The sequence below is a fragment of the Larus michahellis genome, chromosome 1 (assembly GCF_964199755.1).
Source record: "Larus michahellis chromosome 1, bLarMic1.1, whole genome shotgun sequence".
NCBI classification, from domain to species: Eukaryota; Metazoa; Chordata; class Aves; order Charadriiformes; family Laridae; genus Larus; species Larus michahellis.
This window is the reverse complement of record NC_133896.1, coordinates 156933842-156957479: the sequence shown is the minus strand read 5'-3', so window position 1 is coordinate 156957479 and position 23638 is coordinate 156933842. Positions and strand designations below refer to the sequence as shown.

At 37.4% G+C, this 23638-nt stretch overlaps 1 protein-coding gene across 5 annotated transcripts in view; it reads left to right on the top strand.

The window, feature by feature from the left end:
• Positions 1–23276, top strand: part of ATP11A (ATPase phospholipid transporting 11A) — a 122170-nt gene extending 98894 nt beyond the window's left edge. Inside the window, exons 20-31 of one of the 5 annotated variants that reach the window (XM_074561261.1) lie at positions 487–661; positions 1871–1973; positions 2227–2372; positions 3321–3380; positions 5016–5143; positions 6788–6923; positions 7494–7517; positions 10490–10555; positions 10849–10952; positions 12776–12941; positions 14911–14999; positions 20149–23276. In XM_074561261.1, the coding sequence (XP_074417362.1) occupies positions 487–661; positions 1871–1973; positions 2227–2372; positions 3321–3380; positions 5016–5143; positions 6788–6923; positions 7494–7517; positions 10490–10555; positions 10849–10952; positions 12776–12941; positions 14911–14988 (1186 nt within the window). In that variant the 3' untranslated portion in view covers positions 14989–14999; positions 20149–23276. Of the gene's footprint in view, positions 1–486; positions 662–1870; positions 1974–2226; positions 2373–3320; positions 3381–5015; positions 5144–6787; positions 6924–7493; positions 7518–10489; positions 10556–10848; positions 10953–12775; positions 12942–14910; positions 15000–17690; positions 17807–20148 lie in introns of all 5 variants that reach the window. The other 4 variants (XM_074561289.1, XM_074561280.1, XM_074561271.1 and 1 more) reach the window with 4 other exon arrangements.
• Positions 23277–23638: the final 362 nt, after the last annotated feature.

Genomic DNA, 23638 nt, shown 5'->3' with positions numbered 1-23638 from the left:
AGCGTGGTTTATTTCCTTAAATGTAGACCCTCGGGGGAAAAAGAATATTATTTTCCTCATCGAAGTAGATTTCAGAGTACCAAAGGCCTTTCCCTTGAACTTTTTTTCTCTGTATTGTGGAACGTGCCACAAAATTAACTTTATTCCGGCAACTCACTTTGCCTCACTGCAGTTCTTGGAGTCCTTTCAAACCAAACTGAAAGGTCATTAATTATACGCTCATACTCGCTGGTGAAGTCACTGAGGTATCAGATTTCTGTCTTTGAACTGGTGAAGCACTGAATATTTTCAACATAATCGAGAATTTTAAAATGTCACGAGTAACAGTCCTAAACAAGGAATTTCCTTTAGAAGCGTATTAATTTTGCAGTATTCCATATTCATTATTTTTTCATTAATTAACTTTCACAAAAGACCTATTGCCCAATTTAAAATATGTCTGAGAATTTTACAGTGACTCTTAGTTTATATTTTATTCCTGAACAGACTTTCAACTGATATGCAAGATTATGGTTTAATTATTGATGGAGCAGCTTTATCATTAATAATGAAACCAAGACAAGATGGGAGCTCTGCTAACTACAGAGAGCTCTTTCTTGAAATTTGCAGGAACTGCAGTGCAGTGTTATGCTGTCGAATGGCACCTCTACAAAAAGCACAGGTTTGTATTTCATTTCATAATTGTTAGCTGTGCACATATGTCAATATTGAAATTTAATATTCTGTATGACTTACGATAACTTTGAATGTTACCATTCACTCTTGTATCTTCTAAAATGGAAAAAGGAAAAAAAAAAAGGGAGAGGGGAAAAAAATTTCTACTGGCAAGCAATTTAGATAATGGTATGCTAAAATGGCACCCAGCTGTGCACCTGCCTTTGATTTATGTACATATTGTGCAAATTTTATGGTTGGTACATGCTGATAAATGAACATATTTAATGAACTGAACTAATTGCTTCCTTTTTAACCTAACAAGCTTTGAATAGTCTACTATCTGTTGATACTACAAGAACCTGCATTATTTATTACTGTAGAATGATATTCCTTCTCTATTTTTAACATAAGTGGGAAGCCAAGAAAGAAGAATCCAGACAGAAAAATGTGTGCATTATCATTTTTAAGTACTTCTTGACTGTTGTATACTAGTTTGCATCAAGTAAAACCACATCCTTCCATTACTGAATCATCTCAATATAGCTGAAAAACTTTTAAAGGAAACAAACATTGGAATATACGCTTTTCCTTTCAAACTGTCATGCCTTTTTCTCAGTGCTCAGGTACAGCATGTGTAGCCCTTACTCTTTTTAACAAATGTATTAAGCCAGCACTCTTTAAACTGTCTGGAAGTTTGTAGAAGTTCTTAGTTGCAGCTGACTTGACATCAAGTTTACAGAAGCAATGAGTTATAATTGAGAGATTTGAAGTCAATTTTTGGATAGCTTATGTGTCAACAGTGTTTAGATGTATACAGAGTCCTATTATTTTTCTTACTATTTAAGAAAAGAAATTCAGCGCAGTCAAGAAAGCTGAATCTTTCAGTCTTTAGTTTCAGGATTTCTTTGAAATTGTACACTCTTTCTCTGGAACCCTTTTAAATTATTAATGCACTTACACAGCATTAAGCAATCTCAACATCTTCCTTTCTTCTGCTCTTCCTTCCTCCTGTCCATCTCTCAAAATAGTTTGGCAGGATAGAAAGTACTGGGATCTCTACGCATTTTAGTAGTTGCATTGGGTGATATTGCTTTTGTGTGCCTTCACAGAATTCCTTATAACCAACTGTGTTGGTCATTTTTAATTAATTGTACGCTCATGCAAAATAAGCAAATGATTACAGAGAAGAGTTTTTAACACTATTTTTTTCCAGATTGTAAAATTGATTAAATTATCAAAGGAGCATCCTATCACGTTAGCAATTGGTGATGGAGCCAATGATGTCAGTATGATTCTAGAAGCACATGTTGGTATAGGTAAGTGTGTTTTTTAGAATATTAATTTGAATGGAACGACAAAAACATTGACTTCTTAAAAATAGGCAGTCTCAAAGAATCAGGTTATGCATTTCATAGACAACTTTTAGTGAATTTACCCCAGGAATTTTGAGGTACAGTGGTTCTCTCTTACTAGATCAATGTCATACAATTATTTGTCCAATTACATAATAATGCTATCTTTTAAATAGTTCTTCAGTTATTAAACAGCTTTATCACTTTTTTTCCAAAGGAATCATTGGCAAAGAAGGTCGTCAAGCAGCGAGAAACAGTGACTATGCAATACCTAAATTTAAACATTTGAAAAAAATGTTGCTTGTTCATGGGCATTTTTATTATGTTAGGATATCTGAACTTGTGCAATACTTCTTTTATAAGGTAGGAGAATGCTTATTCTAATTACATAAATCTCAAAAACTTACATGATAATATACAGTTTACACAGTCATGGTACAAAAAAGCAATAATTCTGTAAAGAGATGTTGTCGAGTGCCAGATGCAAAGCTGAAATGGGATTATTATCCAGACCATAAAGCGAAATAGCTTTTATGTAGATATATTCTGTAGTCTACAGTTTAGAAGCAAAATTTGTCTTGTCTTTTTTTTCCTTTTTTTTTCCTCTCTTACAAATTCCAACACACTGTTCTACTTGTTTTCAGTACCTTCTGGGTTCTCTCTACAGTGGCCTTTTAAATCAGGATTGAAATAGTATTTGAGAATTTAGCATAACTTAATTTACATTAGTTTCTAAATTCATTGGGATAGTGTAGGTAGAGAAAGTTTATAATGCTCATCCCCTTGTTTAGACAGTTTTGTTATGTCTAAATGTTGGGATCCAATCAAAGTTCTTCCAGTAAGCAGTGAAAGATTGTAGAAAGGAACCCTCAGAAGATAATTCAATGTCTTAGTGTTTTGCTCTATGTGTAGTTAGGGGAGGATGAAGTTTGGGGTCACACCTAGAAACATCTTAAAATTACTTTGCTGGGAACCGTGCAAAGTATCAAGATTGCTTATGACGTTTTGTGTCCTACTGTGAATTATGCCATATTTGCCTTGCCTTAATTGAACTGTGCTCCTGGATCACAAAATTCATTGGCCTTGAATTTTGAAACTGTAGTCTTACAAGTTTGCTTTCAAAATATCTTAAGTATTTTTCTTAACAGTACTACTGTAGATGAGAATGTTGATGTTTAATGTATGCAGCTCCTTGTACTGTTCCTGCAGTGTTTACTATTACTAGTGTTATAAAACTATGATATACATAACTATAGCATATAAATTAGTGCATATATTTCATTTAACGACTTGTGTCACTTTGTCTTTCAGAATGTCTGCTTCATTTTTCCTCAGTTTTTATATCAGTTCTTCTGTGGGTTTTCACAACAGGTTAGTTGTTCTTTTTCCCCTCACTAACACATTTTCTGTTTGGCTTTTTTTTTTTTTTTTTTAAATGGATCCTTTAACACTGTGCCTGTTAAGCTGAGAAAATTTCTAGGTTACTTTACACATTGTGAGAAGAAGGGTGTCACTTTTAATTCATATGGTTTTCAGTGGCAATTGCAGTTAAGTTACAGAAATTAATTTTATGAATTATCATGAAAGCAATGTTATTTTCAAAGTCAAAGAATACAAGAAACCAAAATTTGGAAACAGCAATGCAAAGTGAAATGTCCGTGGGAAATGTAGAGTCTGTAAGGTTTAAGCTTATTGAACATGGACAGAGGAAATCCTGAAAGATAAGTAATTGAACTAATTGATCATTTTTAGAATTCAGAATGAAAATGGAAGAATAAACTAGTCTTCTCTAGCGTATACAGGTATAAATTGCAAAATTCAGACAAATAGTGGCATTCAATTAGTTGAAAAAAAAAAAACCAAAAAAAAAACCAAAAACAAAAAACAAAAAACACAGAAAGGTAGAGGAAAACTGAGCTGCTGCTCACCAAAGTGCCATCACTCAGGAGATGATCCAGTATTCCCCTCTCTAAATTTTTGTTTATTTACTTTTCCTCCTTGCTCTCATCTAAATTGTGCAGAAAAATGCACCTCTTCATTCTTTTGAATGAGGGGGTAAATAACAAAGGAACGAATGACCGGACTTAGACAAAAGGAGGATTACATTTTCAGGATTAAATTGGACAAGAGGAGGATTTAATTGGGAGAAAATAGTTCTGTTGCTTTGAATTTGTGGAATGTCTCAAAAGAAAGCTCCAGGATGAGTAAAACTGACAGCACTATTTTTTTTGGTCTGTTTTGGTTTTAATTTCAAGTGACTGCTGAAAACTTCGTAGGTTTTTATCAAGCATTATTAGGATTTAGATATGAAAGCACGTGTTGATGAAAATTTAATTTAACTTCCTGTTACTTAAGTGCTAAATACAATTCTGAATCAAAAGGGGGTTTTGACAGCAATTTTTATGGCATAAATGAGCACCAAATAGGTTTTGGGAAATAAGCAACTGTTTTTATGGGGTGATGTGGTAAGTTTGAGGGCTAATTATAATGATGAGACATACATGGAAAAATAGTTCAGCGGGAAAAAGAATCAAAGACATATTGGGGTGTTTCTTTGTACAGCACGTTGCAGCCACCCACAGCTGAACTTCTGGAGTTCTCCCCCTTTCTCCCTGCATGTTTCCGTATTCTGTAGAGGTGGAAGAGATAAAGCGGGGGATGGATGTGCCAGAGAGGAATTTCTGCCTCTACAGGAATCTGCTGTTGTTCAGTTTGGGTAGTTTGGAGTTGGTCTTACAATTGAAATTATAGGAGGGCCCAATATATGGACCAGGCTATTACATGAATCTTTTAGTTGACCTTTTGCCCTCCAGATGAATGGGGTGCAAGTGTAGAGTTCTGTCTTACATCGCTTAGCAGCTATTTGTGGATATTTGCCTCCATTCTGAAGGGATATAGTTTTGTTTTTTTCTGAAGAGGTTGACTCATTCATTTTAAATCAAGTGTCATGCAGTGGATCATGCTTTAAAATTAAAATTAGCTGATTTAATTCTTTTCCATCTACAGACTTTATACGATACTGCATATCTAACACTGTACAATATCAGCTTCACTTCCCTTCCTATCCTCTTGTATGGTCTAATGGAGCAACATGTCAGTGCAGACACACTCAAGAGAGAGCCTTCCCTATACAGGTAAAATTAACACATTGTGCCTCAAGGTTTGACTGTTCAATTGTGAGATCTTTTTCTGTTATAATCAAAGTCCTCAGTATTTCTGTACCACAAGGTTACAGTAGAACATCAGATATGCTGCAGAAGAAGGGTTGAAGACCACGTGCACAGGCTATAAACTACGATAGATACACATGTATTTTTACATGTATATTTACATACTGCGGTCCAAACCATTCATTTGCTGCATTAGTGAGTGAGAGCAATATAGAAATCACTGTTCTACAAATGAAAATATGATATATTTCAATATACTCTATTTCTTCCAGCAATGGGGAATGGAAGTATTTTAAAAAGAGAAGACATACTGTTTCTTCTATATACACTTTTTTATTCAGGAAGAAAAGAGGAGTGAGTTGTAGAGCGATATATCATAGGATGTATTCTGCGTGGTGTCCAACATTGTCCTCTGCGTGTTGTTGACTCACTTCTGGGCATTGCAGCTGTGACTGGTTTAGATTCTTAGCCATTTGAAATACAGTTCTTGCCAATTAACTGCACATGGCCATCTAAATTAGGAACAGTGGCCAGTTTTGATTCTTGTAGCTGCAAAACCAGTACATTTCAGAGAGTGGTAACAGTAGATGATTTGAGAGAGGTAATATTAGATAACCAAAGGTTAATCAATGCAGTGGTATGTGTTTTTACCTATGAAATTGAAGAGGAATACAAGGTACTACTGTTGAAACCCAACCACCCCATTTTTATTTTTCTCTTCTATGTTTTAAATGTTTTCAGTTTAGAGATGGTCATTCAGAAGACCTTTTTGGTTTCTGAAACCTAGCAGAGGTTATTTGATCAAAAACATCTGGGTTTTGATATCTAACATAGTCTATTGCTAAGCTGTTTGGGGAAATAGCACAGTTGTTCTAGGCCAGGTGAGGCTACTGTTAGCCCCATATGGTTTTCACTATATGTTGGTAACGTTGGTAACTGTGGTGAGAAATGACTTCATATGGTCATCGGACAGGTTTTAAAGTGAATATGGTGAAAGTATTGGTTGGTAGTAAATGTTTATGTAATTCAGGGTTTTCATTTAACTGTGTTCTGATTTACTCTGAGATGTCTTATGATGTATGCCAAGTGGGAAAACATTCAAGAAATTGAATTTAACCTGAAGCTTCAGCTCAACTGCAAAATCCTTGTTTTGCATGTTCCATATAAAATTAATATCTTGTTTTGTTGCAATATTCTGTATAAAAGTACCCCATGGGAATGAAGCAAAGTCTCCAGAGACCTCTAGTGTTTCCATTTAAAATCTACAGTGGATCATCACATGCACAGCCAATAGTGGAAAAAAGATACCTTCTGTAAAAAGATTGAAAAGTAAATGGGTGCAGCACAGGAGAATTTACCATACGGTTGAAATAGGCAGAAATACAGGCAACAGTTGAAAGGATTTAGTAAAAATAAATAAAACTCTTAAAGAGGAGACATTCAGGAAGGATGTGGATATGAAGTGGTAGACAGTTGTCACGTGGAATATTGGTGGTTTTGCATGCAATCTCTTAATTGTTTTCCCTTCAGAAACCAACGAGAGTGACATCATTTGTCTAGGCTTTTTGAACGTGCTGATAATGAATGCATATATCTTGTTTTACACAGAGATGTTGCCAAGAATGCTTTGCTGCGCTGGCGTGCATTTATTTATTGGACATTCCTAGGAGTGTTTGATGCTGTGGTATTTTTCTTTGGTGCCTATTTCTTGTTTGAAAACACAATTGTGACCAGCAATGGACAGGTTAGTGTTGGATTTGGTCAATCAAAGGTAATTTTTTTTTAATGTCAAGTATGCTATGAACATAGTTTTAATTGTTTCCTTCAAGATGTCAACCAGTACAGATGATAACTGTTTTATGAGTTATGGTGAGATAGATGGGTTATTTGTGTAGCAAAGTCTGAACTGTGCAACAGGAATTCTGTGTATCAGTAAACAGAAGCATAGGACTAGATACAATTTAGGAGAAACATGTATCGTAAATTCCAAGTATTCCTTCAGAATTTACATAGTAACTTTTCTGTTTCATGCCTAACCTGAGTCTGATGAATATCTGATTAACATATCAAAAGACTGTTGGTAGAGTTGTTATGAATGATCATGAAAGAGCTTAAATATAACAAGCTTTTTAATATTTTAATTACTTTTTACATATGGCAGCTTAAAATAATCTATCTCTACTTGCTTTGCAGTCACAGGAATGCAAATTTTAAGAACTTTTGCATTTTATTTATTTTACCCATTGATATTTTGGTCTATTTTATTTGTGTGCTTTTTTTTCTTTTTGCTACTTGCTTCTCTTCCTATCCTCAGCTAATGACAACCAGCACTCACATGGTAAGACTATTGTGGATTTGTCATGATATCCATTTCATCTTTCACTGTTCTTTAATTCAACTGTTAAAGAGCAGTTAAATATTTCCTATAATTATTTCAAAATATCACTTAAACCTATAGATAGAAACGTTCTTTATTGCTACTTTATAAGTACTTAAAATATAAAGAACTTATATAGAATATAAGGTACATCAAGGTATATGAGGTGTGGTAGAGAGCCACGAACTTTAAAAAATAAGTAGGCTTTTTGCTTCCTTGTGTTTTGTTATTTTGTTCTATGCTTTTCTGTAACCTACATTTTGTTGCTTACTCTCTCTGCTATAGAAAATGTGTTACAGTTTGCTAGAAAGCGCTTGAATGGCTTTAGAAAAGACCCTCAAAGTGAGAGAAAGTAAACTGGGCACAATTTTGTTGCCTATATGTAACTTACATGTAAAAAAAATTAAGATGTCAAAGATTTATCTCTTATTATTTGTGATACTGCTTTGTGTATGGTATTCTGCTTTGGATATGACATGGTTGGTGTTGTAAAAACATATAGTCAGAGACTAGCTACACAAGGAAGGTAAGAAGAAAAGAAGGTACTGTAGAAGTGATTGCAGATTCTAAGTGTCATCTTAGTTTACTCATATAATAAAATGTATATCCTGTGTGATTTATTTTAATATTTGATGCAGAGTGGATTAAATAGGAATATGGAAGATACAACAAATACAGTTGCAGAAGGAGGCAAGGAAGTCTTGGATAGGCTGGGAGCAGAGCATAGAAAATTTTTTGTTAATAAACTAGATGCTAACAAACAGACTCACAGACAACTTTGTTTAGAATATCCCTGAGGATGGAGATTTCATAACCTTCATGGTCAACCTGTTGCAAGGTTTTTCTGCCTTCATGGTGAAAAAATTTTTCCTAATACCTGATGTTCTTCAAATATTTCTGGACAGCTATTAGGTTGTTCCTTAACCTCCCTTCCACCAGACTAAATAAGTCCTTCAGGCTCTCTTCACAGGAGAGCTCCAGACTGCTAACCGTCTTGGTTGCCTGCCACGTGATCCTTTCCAATTTTTTTCACATCCCTCCTGAACTGAGGGGCCCAAAACAGGGCATGGTGTTCCAGGTTCAACCTCACTGTAGCTGAGTAGAGGGGAGTGATACTCTTTCTTGATTCAGTGGCCATGTTCCTCCCAATACAGCTCAGTTTGCAGTTTCCCTTATTTATAGAGAAAGCACAGTATAGGCTTGTATTCAAGCTGGAGTCTACTGCAGCTTCCTTTTCAGCAGGGCCATTGCTCAGCCAGTCAGTTCCAATATATGGCGTTACTCCTGCATAGGTGTAAGACTTTGCACTTTTCCTTATTGAACTTCCTAAGATATCTGTTATCCCACTTCTCAGATCAATAGAGGTCCTTCTGGACTGAGACTCTGCCATTCGTTATGGCAGCTATTCTCTGTTTTTGTACCACCTGGCAGTTTGCTCATGATGTTCTCTGTGTCACCATCCAGGCCACTGGCAGAGATACTCAGCAATATCAGCCCCAGGTGTAGGGGGGCTCAGTCCCTGGTGTAGTTCACTGAGTACCACCAGCCAACCAAAAATCAAGTCATTGATCACTAAACTTTTGAGGCCAGTGGTTCAGACACTTTTCAACTCAAGTAGTAGTCTGTTTACCCAGGCTGGGCTGTCTGAATCAAGTGTCAAATGCCTTGTGAAATTCAAAATAGATCGTATCCATTGCTCTCCCTCCTTAACAGCTCCTTAACCTGTTGTTCCCATGCTGTTGGCTGTTCCTTTCCTTCCCAAGCTTTGCTGTTAAATGCAAGGAGCAGGCTATGCTCTTGAAGACTTAATGTCCAGAAAATTGAATACTTCAGCATTTTATTTAACACCTTTCACTAGGATGCCTTACCACTCCATCAGTGGACTTGCATTTTCCCTTTGAAACTAGGATTCCTGTAGATATCCTTTTTGTTACCCTCAACACCCTTCACTAATCTTAGTTTGAGCTGAGCTTCAGCCTGCGTGATTTTGTTCCTCTGTACCCAGGTAATGCTTTTACGCTACCCATTTGCTGCCTGCCCATATTGTCATCTCTTGTATGCTTCCATTTTGCCTTGTTCATTGAGAGGCATCCTGCTTGGCCAACTGCGTCTTCTGCTGAAATTTCACGTCTTCCTGCAAAAAAGGGTTCATGAGATCTCGCCATTTTTCTCTTTCAAAATCATTCAGCTCTCTTGGGCACCCTTCTCATTCATGGGTGCAATGCTCTGAATAAAATGAAATTAATACAGCATTTCTCTGGATCCTAAACTTGGTTGTCTCATAGCTGCTGCAGTCCGCACAATCCTCTGTGACCATATTCACCACCGATTCTTCCCTCCATCAGCATTAATGATCATTTCTGCCCACTTGAAAAGCTGAAGTGTTTCTATTTCATGATGCAGGTGGGGAGAAAATCAACCCCAATTCAAAAGCGTTTTATCTTAAAATGTGCGTAGAACACTTATGTACTCGCGTGGCTTTGGTGGTTATCACATTCTTTCTTGTACTGTTACTCATCTGTATAACATGCTGTTGAACCTCCAAGAAATCATGGAACATCAAGGACAGCAGAGGAAGGAGACAGAGAAAAGATGATGTTCAAGAAGATTGATGAAATTATTGCAGTTCGTTTGTAAATCTCAGTGATTTGTTAACTGTGCTATACTTCATTTTTACTAAGAAACATACCTGTGAACTTTCGGTTGAGTGCATTGATTGTGTTTTTTCTGTCTGTATGAAATCTGAGGTATGTACACACAAGGGCGAGAAATCAAAATAATTTGTCCTGGATAGATCATGTATGAATTCAGTGTTGTTGCTTAAGTGTCAGTTCCTGATATAAAGCAATATATAGCTTTAAGAGGTTTGTTCTGGACAATTCACAAAGTAGTGGGCAGGATTACCTACAACTGCTTTGGACCATTTTTTATAGATGTTTGGAAACTGGACCTTTGGGACACTGGTGTTTACTGTGCTTGTATTCACGGTTACATTGAAGGTAAGGTATACTGTATTTTTTCCATTGAAACTTTCTTAGAGCTTGTTTTCCGATTGCTGCTTACTTATATTGCTTTCTTTCTATGACCATACATTGTCATATTAGTTTAAATACAGATTTTGTTATCTGTGCTGCCTTAACTGTGCTCAAAATTGAAAAACGTTTTTTAGCTAATTCTGTGTAGAACCCTTCCGTTTTTTTCAAAGGGTTTCATTTTATTTCATCTCCTGCTGAGTATTCTGTTGCTGCTAGATAGTAATAACACCATATAATCTCATTTGGGTTTTTTTCAGCTTGCACTAGATACACACTATTGGACGTGGATAAATCACTTCATGATCTGGGGATCACTGGCATTCTACATTATCTTTTCTCTGCTCTGGGGAGGAATTATTTGGTATGAACCCTAATATAAATTGCATCACAAATGTTATTTCAAAAAGTTAATATAAAGTTATGTATTTCACTTTTTTGTCCCAAACAGAATGAAATTAAGCTTTTATGTATTGCAGAACCCCCAATAGCAGTCACATTTTAAACACAGATTACAGAATACTCAGCTCCCCTTTCACTGAATGGCTGCTAAAATATTCTTAGAGAAGACTGTGAAGAGAAGAATATCAGACCTCAGGCTGCTACTGGGGCTATCTCAGTAGTATCAGTCAAAAGCAGTCAAGGGTTGGTTCAAATCAAGTAGCTGAGGCTGGCTGCCTGAGGCAAAATGTCACCGAGTAGGTCACGTCTATGCAGCTCGGGGTTAGACACCCATCTAGTCAGCTTGTCTTGGGGGGAACTAGCTGCAGCAGTCTAAACTACAGCTAGGGCGTGGAACTAACATTGAAGCTGTGTGGATGACCAGGAGTCCTGTGTTTTATTTGCTCCCTTCTTTATCAAAGTAGGTTTACTGTAGATGTCTGAACACCTACTTATTCTACTGTTGGTAAGAAGCTTTTTAAGAATTAGTGTAATTCTTGTACATAGCTGATTGAAAGTAAGCGGTGGGTTTTTTCTATTAAAAATTCTGTGTACTTGAAACTGAAGTTTTTGGGAAGGAGATCAAGTTGAAAAAGGTTCAAGTTCTTACTATGCCTGATTGCCAACAGGAACTTGAATTTGCATTTGTCTCCTGTAGATAGTACCCAGATATGTTTTCTAACCTCTTCTTCTGGAGCTGTTCTACTTTGTATACAGAAGCAAACATTTTGAGGGACCAAAGAGAAAGCAGAGGCTAGCTGTTGCATGGTGATTAAGGTGCCATTTAATTTGGAGTAAGGATTTGTATTTCAGTGTGTCCTTTGCAAATTAGTAACTACCTGTCAACTCCTTGGATATTCAGTAGCCTCTTTTTTTTTTTTTTTTTCAGTAAGATCAGATCTCAATTTCTTCAGCATCAGAATGAAAACAGTTTATAGAAGTGCCATTTTCCCTGCTAGCATTTTCTAGCCAGCCTTGCTGTGTATTAGAGATATGACTATTTTAACTTGATTACTTTTTTAGAATGCAATGCCTTCTATCAAATTTTGGAAACCAGCAGGAGAATGCCGTACTGGTAGGGGGGGCTTTACACTGCAGTGTTGATACAAACTGTCTATTGATCTTTGCTGTCAGTAAACATGGCCTCTGTTTCCCATTAACCCTTCAGTGATGGCATTTTAATGACCACACACTGCCATGGAGATACAGGGAAACATGGAAGTGAAGGCAGTGAAAGTGGGGGCAGATAAAAATGTGCTGAATAGCTTAGGGAGCATAACATGAAACCATCAGAGATGCTTAAGGGAGCTTGAGAGGTATGGAGAAAGATATGATCAACAAGCCTTCCTCTGAGGATACGTACAAATAGGTGTGCGTTTGGGAAGGGGAGGAAAGTGATGGGTGGGACACTGAGAGGAAAGATGGAAAATATCTGGGGCAAGATAAGGAGTAGATGGAAGAGCATAGATGGGATAAGAATATAACTTAGTTTATTTTTGCAAAGGGGAGGCAGCAAGTGGGGGACAGCATGGTGTTTTCTGCAGCGTGGAAGACAAAGGGAAGGTAGCTCTCTCTAGTCAGTGAATGTTTAGGTCTCCTTTTGAGAAAACTGGGATGGATCAACAGCCACAAACTATGAAGTTGAACCTGAAGTATTTAATCACTGTCATAATTTTTATATTTAACATTGCCAGTCTTTTTTTTGTGTACTGAAGTGTAATATCTATTTAATCTTTTCCCTACTAGGCCTTTTCTCAATTATCAGAGGATGTATTACGTGTTCATGCAAATGCTGTCTAGTGGTCCTGCGTGGCTGGGCATAATTCTGCTCATAACTGTCAGCCTTCTTCCAGATGTTCTCAAGAAGGTCTTATGCAGACAGTTGTGGCCTACAGCAACAGAAAGAATCCAGGTAAAAATGTTTTTCATTGTGAAGTTAGTTTTTTGTATCACAAATCTCTAATAATTAGACCTCTTGTAAGGTTAGAGACAAGTTTAGAACAGAGGTTCCCTACGTGGTGCCTGTCCCTGGTCGTACACCAGCCACTTCTGAGCGGTATGGTGGAAGACGCTGCCTATTATTTACATGGTGGCATTTACCTGAACCCTGGGGCGACCCCTGTCCCTCCCTACCAGCAACCACAGGGAAATCAGCTGAGGAGGATGGTGGGAGACAGACATATGGCTCGACATGATTCCTGACTTGAAGAGATAAGAAGGGGAAGGGGCTTGTGATCTTAGTGAGGGTAGGTAGGAGGGGTACTTACATTGGCCTGGGTGGCAGTTGTTCCTGCTGTTGTGCAGTATTCAGGGGCAGAGCCCACACCCCTGAATCAAAGTAATTTTCTTTCATACCAAGTCATTCTACTGCAGAAATGAAACTTCTAGCATTTACCGTGGAAGCTGAGCATAGTAATCTGAAATGGAAAACCAGCTAAAATAAGCTAAGCTCAACATAAAACCAGTAGGAAGGGAGCATGTGATTTTATTGAAATCCCCTTTGAAGTAGGGATTTGCACCAGCAGTTGCAATCCTATACCAAGGGACTCTACAAGTGCATGTGTGTTTATTATTGAATAAATCTAGAAATTGTACACTGAAAATAAATGCAATGAGTATATAGTATGTTGGTAAGGAATATGTAGTAAACTCATGCCAACAATTCGTATTGCATGATCTGTGCAATATAATACTTCCTTAGCAAACTATTTTATACTGATGCTGTGCCTGTTACAAAACACCTCTATTAAAACTTATTCATATTCTATTAATAATTTTTTCCTCTTTTATATTTCAACTTACATTTTGCCTGTTTTGATACATTATCTCTACGTAAATGTGTCTTGCTGTGCCCGAGAGTATTTTAAAATCTACTGTCACCTTTCTTTTGATAAGCCCAAAAGGAGAAACTATTGCGTAAAGACTTGCTCTGGTGAGGCTGAAAGGGAAGTCAGGTTCTGTGGGATGCATGGTACTACTCTGGGGCCATCAAACCAGCCCCAGGAGAAAATTTTACCTGTATTTTTGATCCCAACAAACTTTCATATATTATGTATGTTAGAAGGTGACGGACAGTAGAGGCATTGAACCTGAAACTTAATGTTATTGCCCCACCCATTTTCAGCCCGTCAGCCACCACTGGTAGGATAAAATAATGAGTTACCAGCGACTGTGTTTGTAGGGATTAGTTAGCATTTTGATGTTTATTTGAGAGGATACTTTGCATTAAGAGGAAAGGAATAAAGGAACATTATTTCCAAGGAAAGTAAAATTTCCCTTCTGGCAAAGGTAAAAAAGTCGTCTTTCATATCTGCAAAGTAAAACCCCTTGCCATTGTTTTGTATTCCTTGAATGTACAGTTGTGAAAATGCCCCACTTCATGAGGACAGGAAAGAATAAAGAATATCAGAAAAGCATTCCCAGGTAGATCAGCATTTAGTGGTTTTCTATTTCGATATCTTGAATGTAGATGTCTCTTTTGCTGTATGTGCTACTTGTGGAAGAAGTTGATCTCAGTCTAGGTTCTGCATGCTTGATTTAAAAGTGTAAAGAGAGAGACTGAGGATGGGTTAATGCAAAGAAACAAGCTAACAAACAAAAGCCTCAAACAAAGGTATTACAGCATTTCTTACAGACATTGTATGTTAGTGCTGGAAAATGAATCAATTGTAAAGCAAACTTTGGGCTTAACACTGGCAATATTCATTTTTTAATATTTAGCAGAAAATCTTTGACTTTTAACCAGATATATCCCTTGTGTTTCTTCTTCCCTCTCTTTGTTTCTTCCTGTCTTCCAATGTGCTTTGTCTAAATAACTGCTACCTTGCTTTAAACATAAATGATGTGCACGGTTCCTTCCTACAATCTTCTGGGGAAATCAGACTAAACATCAGTGCCTTTCTGTTGAGCAGTCCACCATCTTTATGCTTTCTCAGACTTCAAGCAGTCTAAGTTTCTAATGGAACAAAAGGTGACTTTTTTCTGCCTTTCTGCATGCTTGGCCATTTCATTCAAAGGACAGTAAAAAATTTATCATCAGAAGTTATTTACTGTACTCATTATCTCCATTTCTGATTCACGTCAACTATATTCGGAAGAATACTTTTTAGTATAGTGTTTTCCTCCTGTTTTTTTATCTCAAACATTGTATGAGTTGTTGTCACAATCCGTCACTATCACTATCATTTTTTGTCACTGTTGTTACTGAATTTTACATAGTGTTTCTTCCTCAAGAATCTAGGATTCCTAGATCCCCATTTTAATCATGGGTCTGTCTGTAGGTGAATGCATGGCATGCTTGCATTGTACCTCAGTAAATGGAATAGTTAACACGCAAAGAAGTGATAATTCTGATTATGCTGATGTTACGAGCAGAATACAGAAAATGTGGTACTGGAAGCCATTTAAGTGATCTTTGGAATACATTAGTATATCTGCTCTTCTGTGACAGAAGAAAATGCAACTTTTAATTAAATAAGTTATTTCCAGCATGCATTTTGAAACTGAGCTTTCCTTATATTCTATGGAATTCTGTGCTCTTTCTAGAAAGAAAACAGCTCAACATCCAGAAGTATATGGCATTTAATATAATATAGAAGTAAAAGAAAAGCTAGTTAATCTTAGCTTCCTTTTCTGCAAGAAAACTGGTTTTGACTTAGTATTAGGAGACTGTTGGTTTCCATTGCAGATTCATATCTTTATTTCTTAACTGGTTAAGATAAAATATACATTCCCTCTTTCTTTCCCCCCCTCAAAAATATATAGTCAATAAAAATTACTGTAATTACGTAAGTCATAGGGAAAATACACAAAGTTTTTTTCACTATTGAAAATTCTGGCTAAAATTGGCCTTTAAGTGCCTTAGGATTGGTTTGAACTGAGCTTGTAAGCAATTATTTTTAAACTTACTGCATTCCTACAAGCTATATTGCTTTCTTTCTAATAAGGGGCTTCTGGAACGGTTGACAAGATTAACATAGGACCAGCAGCCACCTCACAGGTTACTACGTTAGGCCTGCTCAGGCAGTAAGATCGCATAAAGCCTTTGAAGCAATTCTTATGCTTCTGAGTTTTTCAATTATTTGAGAGTCATTCCAGTGTGCGGTGGGTGATTGTTTACCATCATTATCATTGGAGAGGTTTTTACACATTACAGATCTAGTTCTGTTTTGTTTGAGAGAACTTTTCAGTGATATACATATATATATAGAGAGAGAGAGCGTGAGATATATACATGCACACACAAATACTTATGTGTGTATACACATACATATATGTACATACAAGTATATATATATGCATGTATATTTATACACACACGTATGAACTCTTGTCTGTCTTGGGCTAAAACACTAATTCTGCAAAAGCTTTGGAGGAATCTGTTGTCTTTTAGTAATGTCGGACAAAATCTGCTCATGTCTCTCATACATGCAGTCCCAGTGACTCTTTGGCTCAATGAAAGAAGCTGAATTTTGTGCTTTAACTGGAAATTACGCAGCTGTGGCGTTTCTTTCAGCCTCTATTTTTAAAAAGCAATAGGGTATTTTTTTACTATATCCAATCTACATTAATTGATTATGTTTTCTTTTTCTTTATTCTTTTTTCATCAATAGCAGAAGCTCAGCAGCTCTGTTAAGGAAAATATGAATTCACTTTAAATTATCCTCTTTTCATTTTTATAATTGTCACTTTGATCGTGTTTCAGCAATCCCAAATATTTTACAGCTGAAATACCAGGTGTTTAGATTCTGAGCTGTAAATAACTTCTGTGCTTTCATTCCTTTTTAAGAAAAATTTTCCTTTTCACTTTGCTTCTGAATGATCATTTTTGTTTACTTCACTTTCACTTCAGTCACACGATGGGCCCATCAGCCACGTTATGAGGCCTCTACCCTTTGCTGCGCTTGGGGAAACCCAGAGTGGTACTTCTGCCTGGGGGAGCCTCTCTGGGGATTCGTCATTCTTCTCTTCCTCAATGGGCTTAGCTGCTGTTCAGCAACTGCGCAGGGCTCGTAAAAAAAACCGGTCACCAGCAAACTGTTGCCTTTCTCATGTGTCGGGCTCCTCTTCTGTGGGAAACAAAGAAATGGATCTTGCTGTTGCAATATTTGAATCCCCTGGAAAAAGTTACCGTGGTAACTGCCCTGCCCTCTCTCCCTGTGGTGTAATGGCTAAGTTGTAAATCAGCCTTCGTTAGCACTGGCCCCTTCGCCTCCCGGTGCAGCGCTCCCTTCAGCATGCCGGTTGTTCTGGGGAGTAGTGAAGCGGGACGGCCGCTCCTTAATTTGGAATCGATCTGACCTCGTCTTCTCAGGAGGACCTCTCCCATTCAGTACAGGTTATTGTCAGAGGGTAAAGGCACACAGCCCATGGTACTCGGTCATGGTACAGTTAAGTGCTTTTGAGAGTAATTAAGTATTTTTAACAGAGTTTGAAATGGAATTAAAAACGTCCTCAGAGTGGCTGAAAGGATTTAGTCTCAGGATCAAGAAATAGAAACCTTGTTTTGCACTGGATAACCTTTCCTTTTTAAACCTATCGGAAAATCCCTCACTTTTACAGGACTTTGCTACAATAGTTACATTGTACCAAATGGTACCACTCGTTCACCTTTCCCTTTCACATTCAGCAAGAGTCTCACTGTTTTTCCTCATCCTTGCAGAAGAGTATGAGACATAAAACAGCCCTAAATGCACTGGCGAACAGCGATGGGCGACTTCTTGAAGGAATTCTTTCAGCTTCCGAGCCATAATTAGATCAAAGCTAGGTAACAGTACTGTACGTGTTGCCAGTTTGGATTAATTTCTATTGGTGAACTGTGCTATTTACAAATCAACTGTTTCCTCCAGAGTTTTTGATGTACTTTACTAATATTGATACAAAATCATTCTGCTTTACTCGGAGAGACTAGTTTTTGCAAGAGATGTTCCATGCCACAGGTAAGATCTTTTTGTCTCAAACGCTTACTCGTGGAAGGCAAAACAATGAATCAATATACTCAGAGTCCTATAAATACACTGTGTTATGTATAGGTGTTGTGTGACGTTTCTTCTATGAGAACTGCAGTCATTATTGCAGAGTGTACTCACGTGGCACCAGGGTGTACAATACGTAAAGTCGGCAGTAATTCCCACACGCTAGCAGTTTATCCATCATCTCTCCTGCTCTTGAATACACACGTAGACCAAATGCAGACAGTAAGAGAGGAAGAGAACCATACACAAGGAAGCGAGTTACTTGTGAGTAGGACCTTGGGTTGGGAGACTGGGGCTGTGTATCTGGCAGCATCTACCAGAGTAACGTGCTCTGTATGGATAAGTGCATCGCTGCATCCCTGCCTCGGATCAAGAGAGGAGCATGGCAGCCTTGCCAAATACCTGAGACAGCAGCATGAGTGGTGAGCCCCTAAATCCTCCAAACATCAGGGCAGCAGAATGAAGTTCTCTGCTTTACATCATCTGCTTGCCCTTTTCATCATGCTCTCCTGACCCCAAAAGCAGCACCTGAAGAACTAAGTGAAGGTGCCAAGTACCAACAGGTGAAGGAGGACGCCTGCAATGTAATGAGCTGCTGTGGGCTGTAGGCCTTCAAGGTGGTGGAGGGGTGCTTTCGATTTACTTTTCTTGACTGCTAGACAAGTAGTAGTAGAAAACCCCTACTGTCTTGAGTATCTTCAAGCATGGCAGATTGAAAGCGCTTGCCTTGGAGATACGTGTAGAAAAAACATGATTTTATTTTTAGAAATACATATGGTAACTAAACGCTTCACTTTCTAGCTGGAAGAATAGGAAAAATAGTTACAATAAAGTGTATGACTACTTCCTCTGATATTTGCAAAACAAAGTCCGCTAATCTTTTACCTGAATATCTACATTTTTTTCTGTATTAATGTTGGTATTTGGTCTATATGTGTGTTTAAAAGAACCCAGGCCTCACTGTTAGTGAGCAGTTTGGTACAGTTTACTGCCTTTTCCAAGAGTAACTGTTGTAACAGAGCTTTCTGATTGCTCTTGGTTATGCAAGAGTAGTGTTTGAAGCTTGTGATTGGCATTAAAAGTGTAATATTAAATCTCAGCCAAACTTCTATACACTACATAGTTAATATTTATTTTGTGATTTTGTCCCTTTTGCTACTGTGGTGTTAACACGGGGTAGGAGGAAGGGGGTGATTAAAAACAGAGGATTGACTGGTTTATATAGCATTTATGGAGAGAATGATTGATAACATTGATTTGAATCATGCTTATAATGCATTTATATCTTAAATAAAGTCACATAACCGCCATACCTCTATACCTGGAAATTATATGTGCATTCAGTGAGAAGAATTAGATAAACTCATTAGGGAAGGTGCTGTCCTGATCTTCTTTCAGTTTGTGCCCACGTTCCAGGGTCTTGTCACGCAACCATGGTGTTACTGTAGTCCTGAGAATTTCCTGAGTGGAAGTGCTGATTCTGCCAGAGTATGGAGTTATTCTGTGGTACAGATAAACTTTAATGGACAATTAGACCAAGATAGCATTGTGATATGTAGTATAAATTGCCTGTACAGGTGCTACATGTAACCTAAGCAAGTCCAAAATCAGATGCTGCTTAAAAGTACAAAGCAAGTGCATTAAACCTCTAGAACTTTCATCTATTAGCACAAACTGACCATAAAGAATTCCCTCTCTTTGGAAGTACAGGGCAAAGTACTTGAATCTGTTCCGTCTTAAAATTCCTCATAGGAAATCCTGGCTAAAAAAGTTCAGAGATAAAAAAACGTACCAGGAGAGATTGCAAAATGAAATATAAACCCGATTGTAAACAATTCGACTTGAATGCAGTCCTCTGTGTCCTCATCTAGATTTCTCTAAAGAGCTCCTTATCGGGTTTAGGGTTATATGTGAAATTATGCCTGGTTCTGTATGTCTTAATATAAAACTAATCACGCTGAAAGTGGTTGATTGCTCAACAACATGAGGGTTTATACCTTTACGTGAAACAATACCCAGAGTGGTGATCTAGTGAAAGGCGTTGTTATACCAAGGGCACAATGGCCCTATGAAAGAAGACAATTGTAGACTTTTAGCTCCGAAATCATCTATTCACTGTGTATTTGGTTTTTTTCCTTTTAACAGAATGCATCGAGGCACTGTCGGGAGCACATCTCGGAATTCACACCTCTTGCCTGTCTGAAAAGCCCAAGATACAGGAGCAGCGACTGCAGCAATTCCCCAGCAAGAAGGTCTAATTCTCATTCTAAAAAAATGATGTTTACGCACTGGAGAGGCGTTGATTATTCAGTACTTCCGTCTGTCTTTGGCTATTCAAATAAGCATTGCCGTTCCAGTGCAGGCTACTGCTACAGTGGGTCAGGTTTGGAAACGTCTGTATGACAGAACACCAAGTCAAGCCTTTAAAAACTGTATTTTTGTTTATTTCTTTTTTCAGGAAACAAACATGTCACAGAAATATATTAAACTATTACGTGGCTTTTGCTGTCTGAGGTAATGTTCAGACAAACAGGAACAAGAGCTAGAAGTATGAACCCTTCCGGGCCAATAGGCCTCTTTTTATGTTTTGAACTACTGGAGCAATGAACAATCCGCACAGTCTGGTACTGTGAGACTGGTAGCACTAAAAATTCTCTCCATCCCGTGTCAAGACTTTTGTGCATTTACTGCTTCTGTCATCCCTAGTCATTTTCTTTACTTGAATTGTATAGTTTCAGCCAGTGACCTACATTTTGAGATCAACAGTTTTAATTTTCAGCCAGAAGCAATGACCTCAGTTATCTCCAGTGAAAGTCTCCTAAAGCGTATTTAACGAGTGCTGGTTCTGATTTTCCTCTGTCCTTTTTCTTTCTTTGCTCTTTCTGTAGAACAAACTGGTGTTTCCTCTGTGCAAATCTGCTTTCAAGAAACACTCTCTAATGTTCACTTCCTTGTAAGTGGCCAAATCAGGGCTATGTCTGGTTTTCAGTTAGTTTTCCCCCGTAGAAAGATAGGCAAAACAATCCTTGCGTAGAATTATGTACACGCTATACGAAGGCAAGTTGGCTGTTCAATAGGTAAATATCGTCAATGTTAATATCTACTCAAAAACCGAATGTAAGCATTTTGCCTAAAAGGTCTTTGTGAATTTGTCAAAGGTGCAGGTTACCCGGCGTTCCCACTTCCTAACCCCGTGACTGTAAAATAGGCATAGCAGAAAGTATTATATATGAAGCTTTTTTGACACATTTTTTTTTTCCTTAAAAGAAGAAAGGCTCTTTTTTCCACATAAGCGTCATTTACTACCTGGATTCACCCTCTTAATTTTGATTTTTTTTTTTTTGTGTGTGTGTATGGTTAAATACTGGCTAATTGGCTTGGGAGATGTATTAGGACGCACACAACTGTTAACTTCTGCAAGCAAACCACGAGGTGGCAGGCAGCTGTTTACGAAGAGTTGAACCGTCGCTCTGATGTAGAAACTAGTTTGACTGCAAGGATTCTGTTTGAATTGCTTTAAGAATGACAGCCAACTTGCGCTTCTGTTTTCTCTGCTACATTTATGTTACCTTGCGCTAATTCAGCTATTAGCTGTGTCCTTGTCTGGTTTCTTTAGTCCAGTGTTTTATTTTGGGGTGCAGGAATACCTGAAGGAGTAATCCGATTTCAGTCAATTTCAGCCTGGTGGTTAGAACTGGTTAATAACCATAGTCATTAAATACCTCTGGGAGGACATTAGCTAAAAATTTATTTCAATGTGAAAACAAAATATTTGGAACCAGAGCTGTGGCCTTTATTGGAAGACCTGTCCAAGACGTTGCTAGCTGTCTTTGGATTGGACTAGCGTGGCAGAGAAAAATTATCTCCCTCTTCGTGTTTAAAAGAAAAAAAGGAAACAGAGGCAAAATAGTTTACTTATCGATTTATTTTTAATAAAAGAAAAATCGACTTACTAAGAAACGTTCCTCACAATATTCCGAGTGATTTTCGCATCAAACAAACAGTGAAATATTATTAAAAAGCCCTGGGACGAGCAGAGATTGTAAAGTGAGTTGTGAAATTTTTAGTATACCAAAGATATGAGAATTTTAAAAAGTTTAACGGTGAGCACCACTGACAAAGTTACTTTGACCACTTAACATGTAGCACTTTTACGTTTCCAAGAATGTCCTCATAGCAGTAACATTTTGAAATACATACACATGTGTGTGGGTGTGTGTGCACGTACTTGCCATTGCAGACATGAATGTTGGTCAGTTAGAACCGTCCCCTACATAAAACACTGGTGTATATATTTTTAAAAAGTTAATATGGGTATAAATTTTATACCAGTAGCAGTGACAAATTTCTTGTGTGTAGTTAACAAATTATTTGTAATGTATTTTTTAGAAATCTTAAAATTGCCTTTGCACTGAAATATTTTTCATACTGTAGCTATTTATAAATCTGTTTTATGCATACATTTGTTAACACACCATTTCTATTTTTTTTTAAGTATATGTTTTGAAGGCTTTTTTTATACCTATGAGTTTTGGCCACTTAAATTTAGCTTAGACTGGAGTTGTGGCTGAATGTTAAAATTTAATGAATGTCAAATTAGAAATCTAGGTCGATTGCTCTGTCAGTCTCACCCGAACTATTGATGTTTTGTTGGTATTTGTGATAGCGGCGATTAGAGCGCTGTACTTTCAGTGCTATACTATTACTGCTGGCTTTTTTACTCTAGAAAGCCTCCTGCTTTTTTACTTTTCTGAGTTCCATCTTTTAGCCTTAAATAAGGAGATTTTTGCGTGATGTTTTTGAAAATGCTGCATTCCCGTTCCGCCTCCTAACGAAGCAGTTCATTGCAAACTTCACGTAGCCCCGCACTTAGGAATTACTGACGGTGTTATTCAGGCTGATACACCGATAGAAGCGCTTGGGAAATTGTAGTTAAACATCTCTCAGGAGAAAGAACGCTTGAATTTAAGTGGAAGTTTCTGCTTTGATTTAGCAATACTTTTTCCTTTAAAAGTTGGTACTGTTTGTTTGTTAAGGTAGACCGTTTAATGGACAAAACACGAAACATCACCTCGGTTTCACTTGATGTGTTTTTGCTTCAGTCCCTGGCACTGTTGCCACGCAAATCTGGTCCACTGCAGGAGGTGGGAACTTGGAGTTTCACTGTAAATGGATCAACAGTACAAAGATAAAAAAGCAGAAGTTAGATCAAAATGCATTAGAATGTTTCATTATGGATGGGACACCGAAAGGAGACAGATTTTTATGTATGTAAAAAAATAAAAAAGAATTAAAGTGGAAAAGTATAAAAATCTATGTAACTTCCTAACTTGCCTTGTTTAAATCGTTGCAGCTTTAACAGCGTAGTGTCTCCATAACTGCTTCTGTAAATGTCTTGAAACTGGTAAGCGCTAACCAAATCTATGTGAAGACTTAGAAAGTATTTGAAGCTTTTTGGCCACTGAAGTTCATATATTCCTGCAGTGGCTTGTGGCAAAAGATCTTTTTTTGTTTTACCATGTACAATAATTGTTTCTTCAGCCACTTAACGTAGAAGCTTACAGTTCACTTTCTTGCGTGCATTAGCCTGTTCGTCTTGACCCAACTGGCTTGCAAATATAAAAGGAAAAACTAG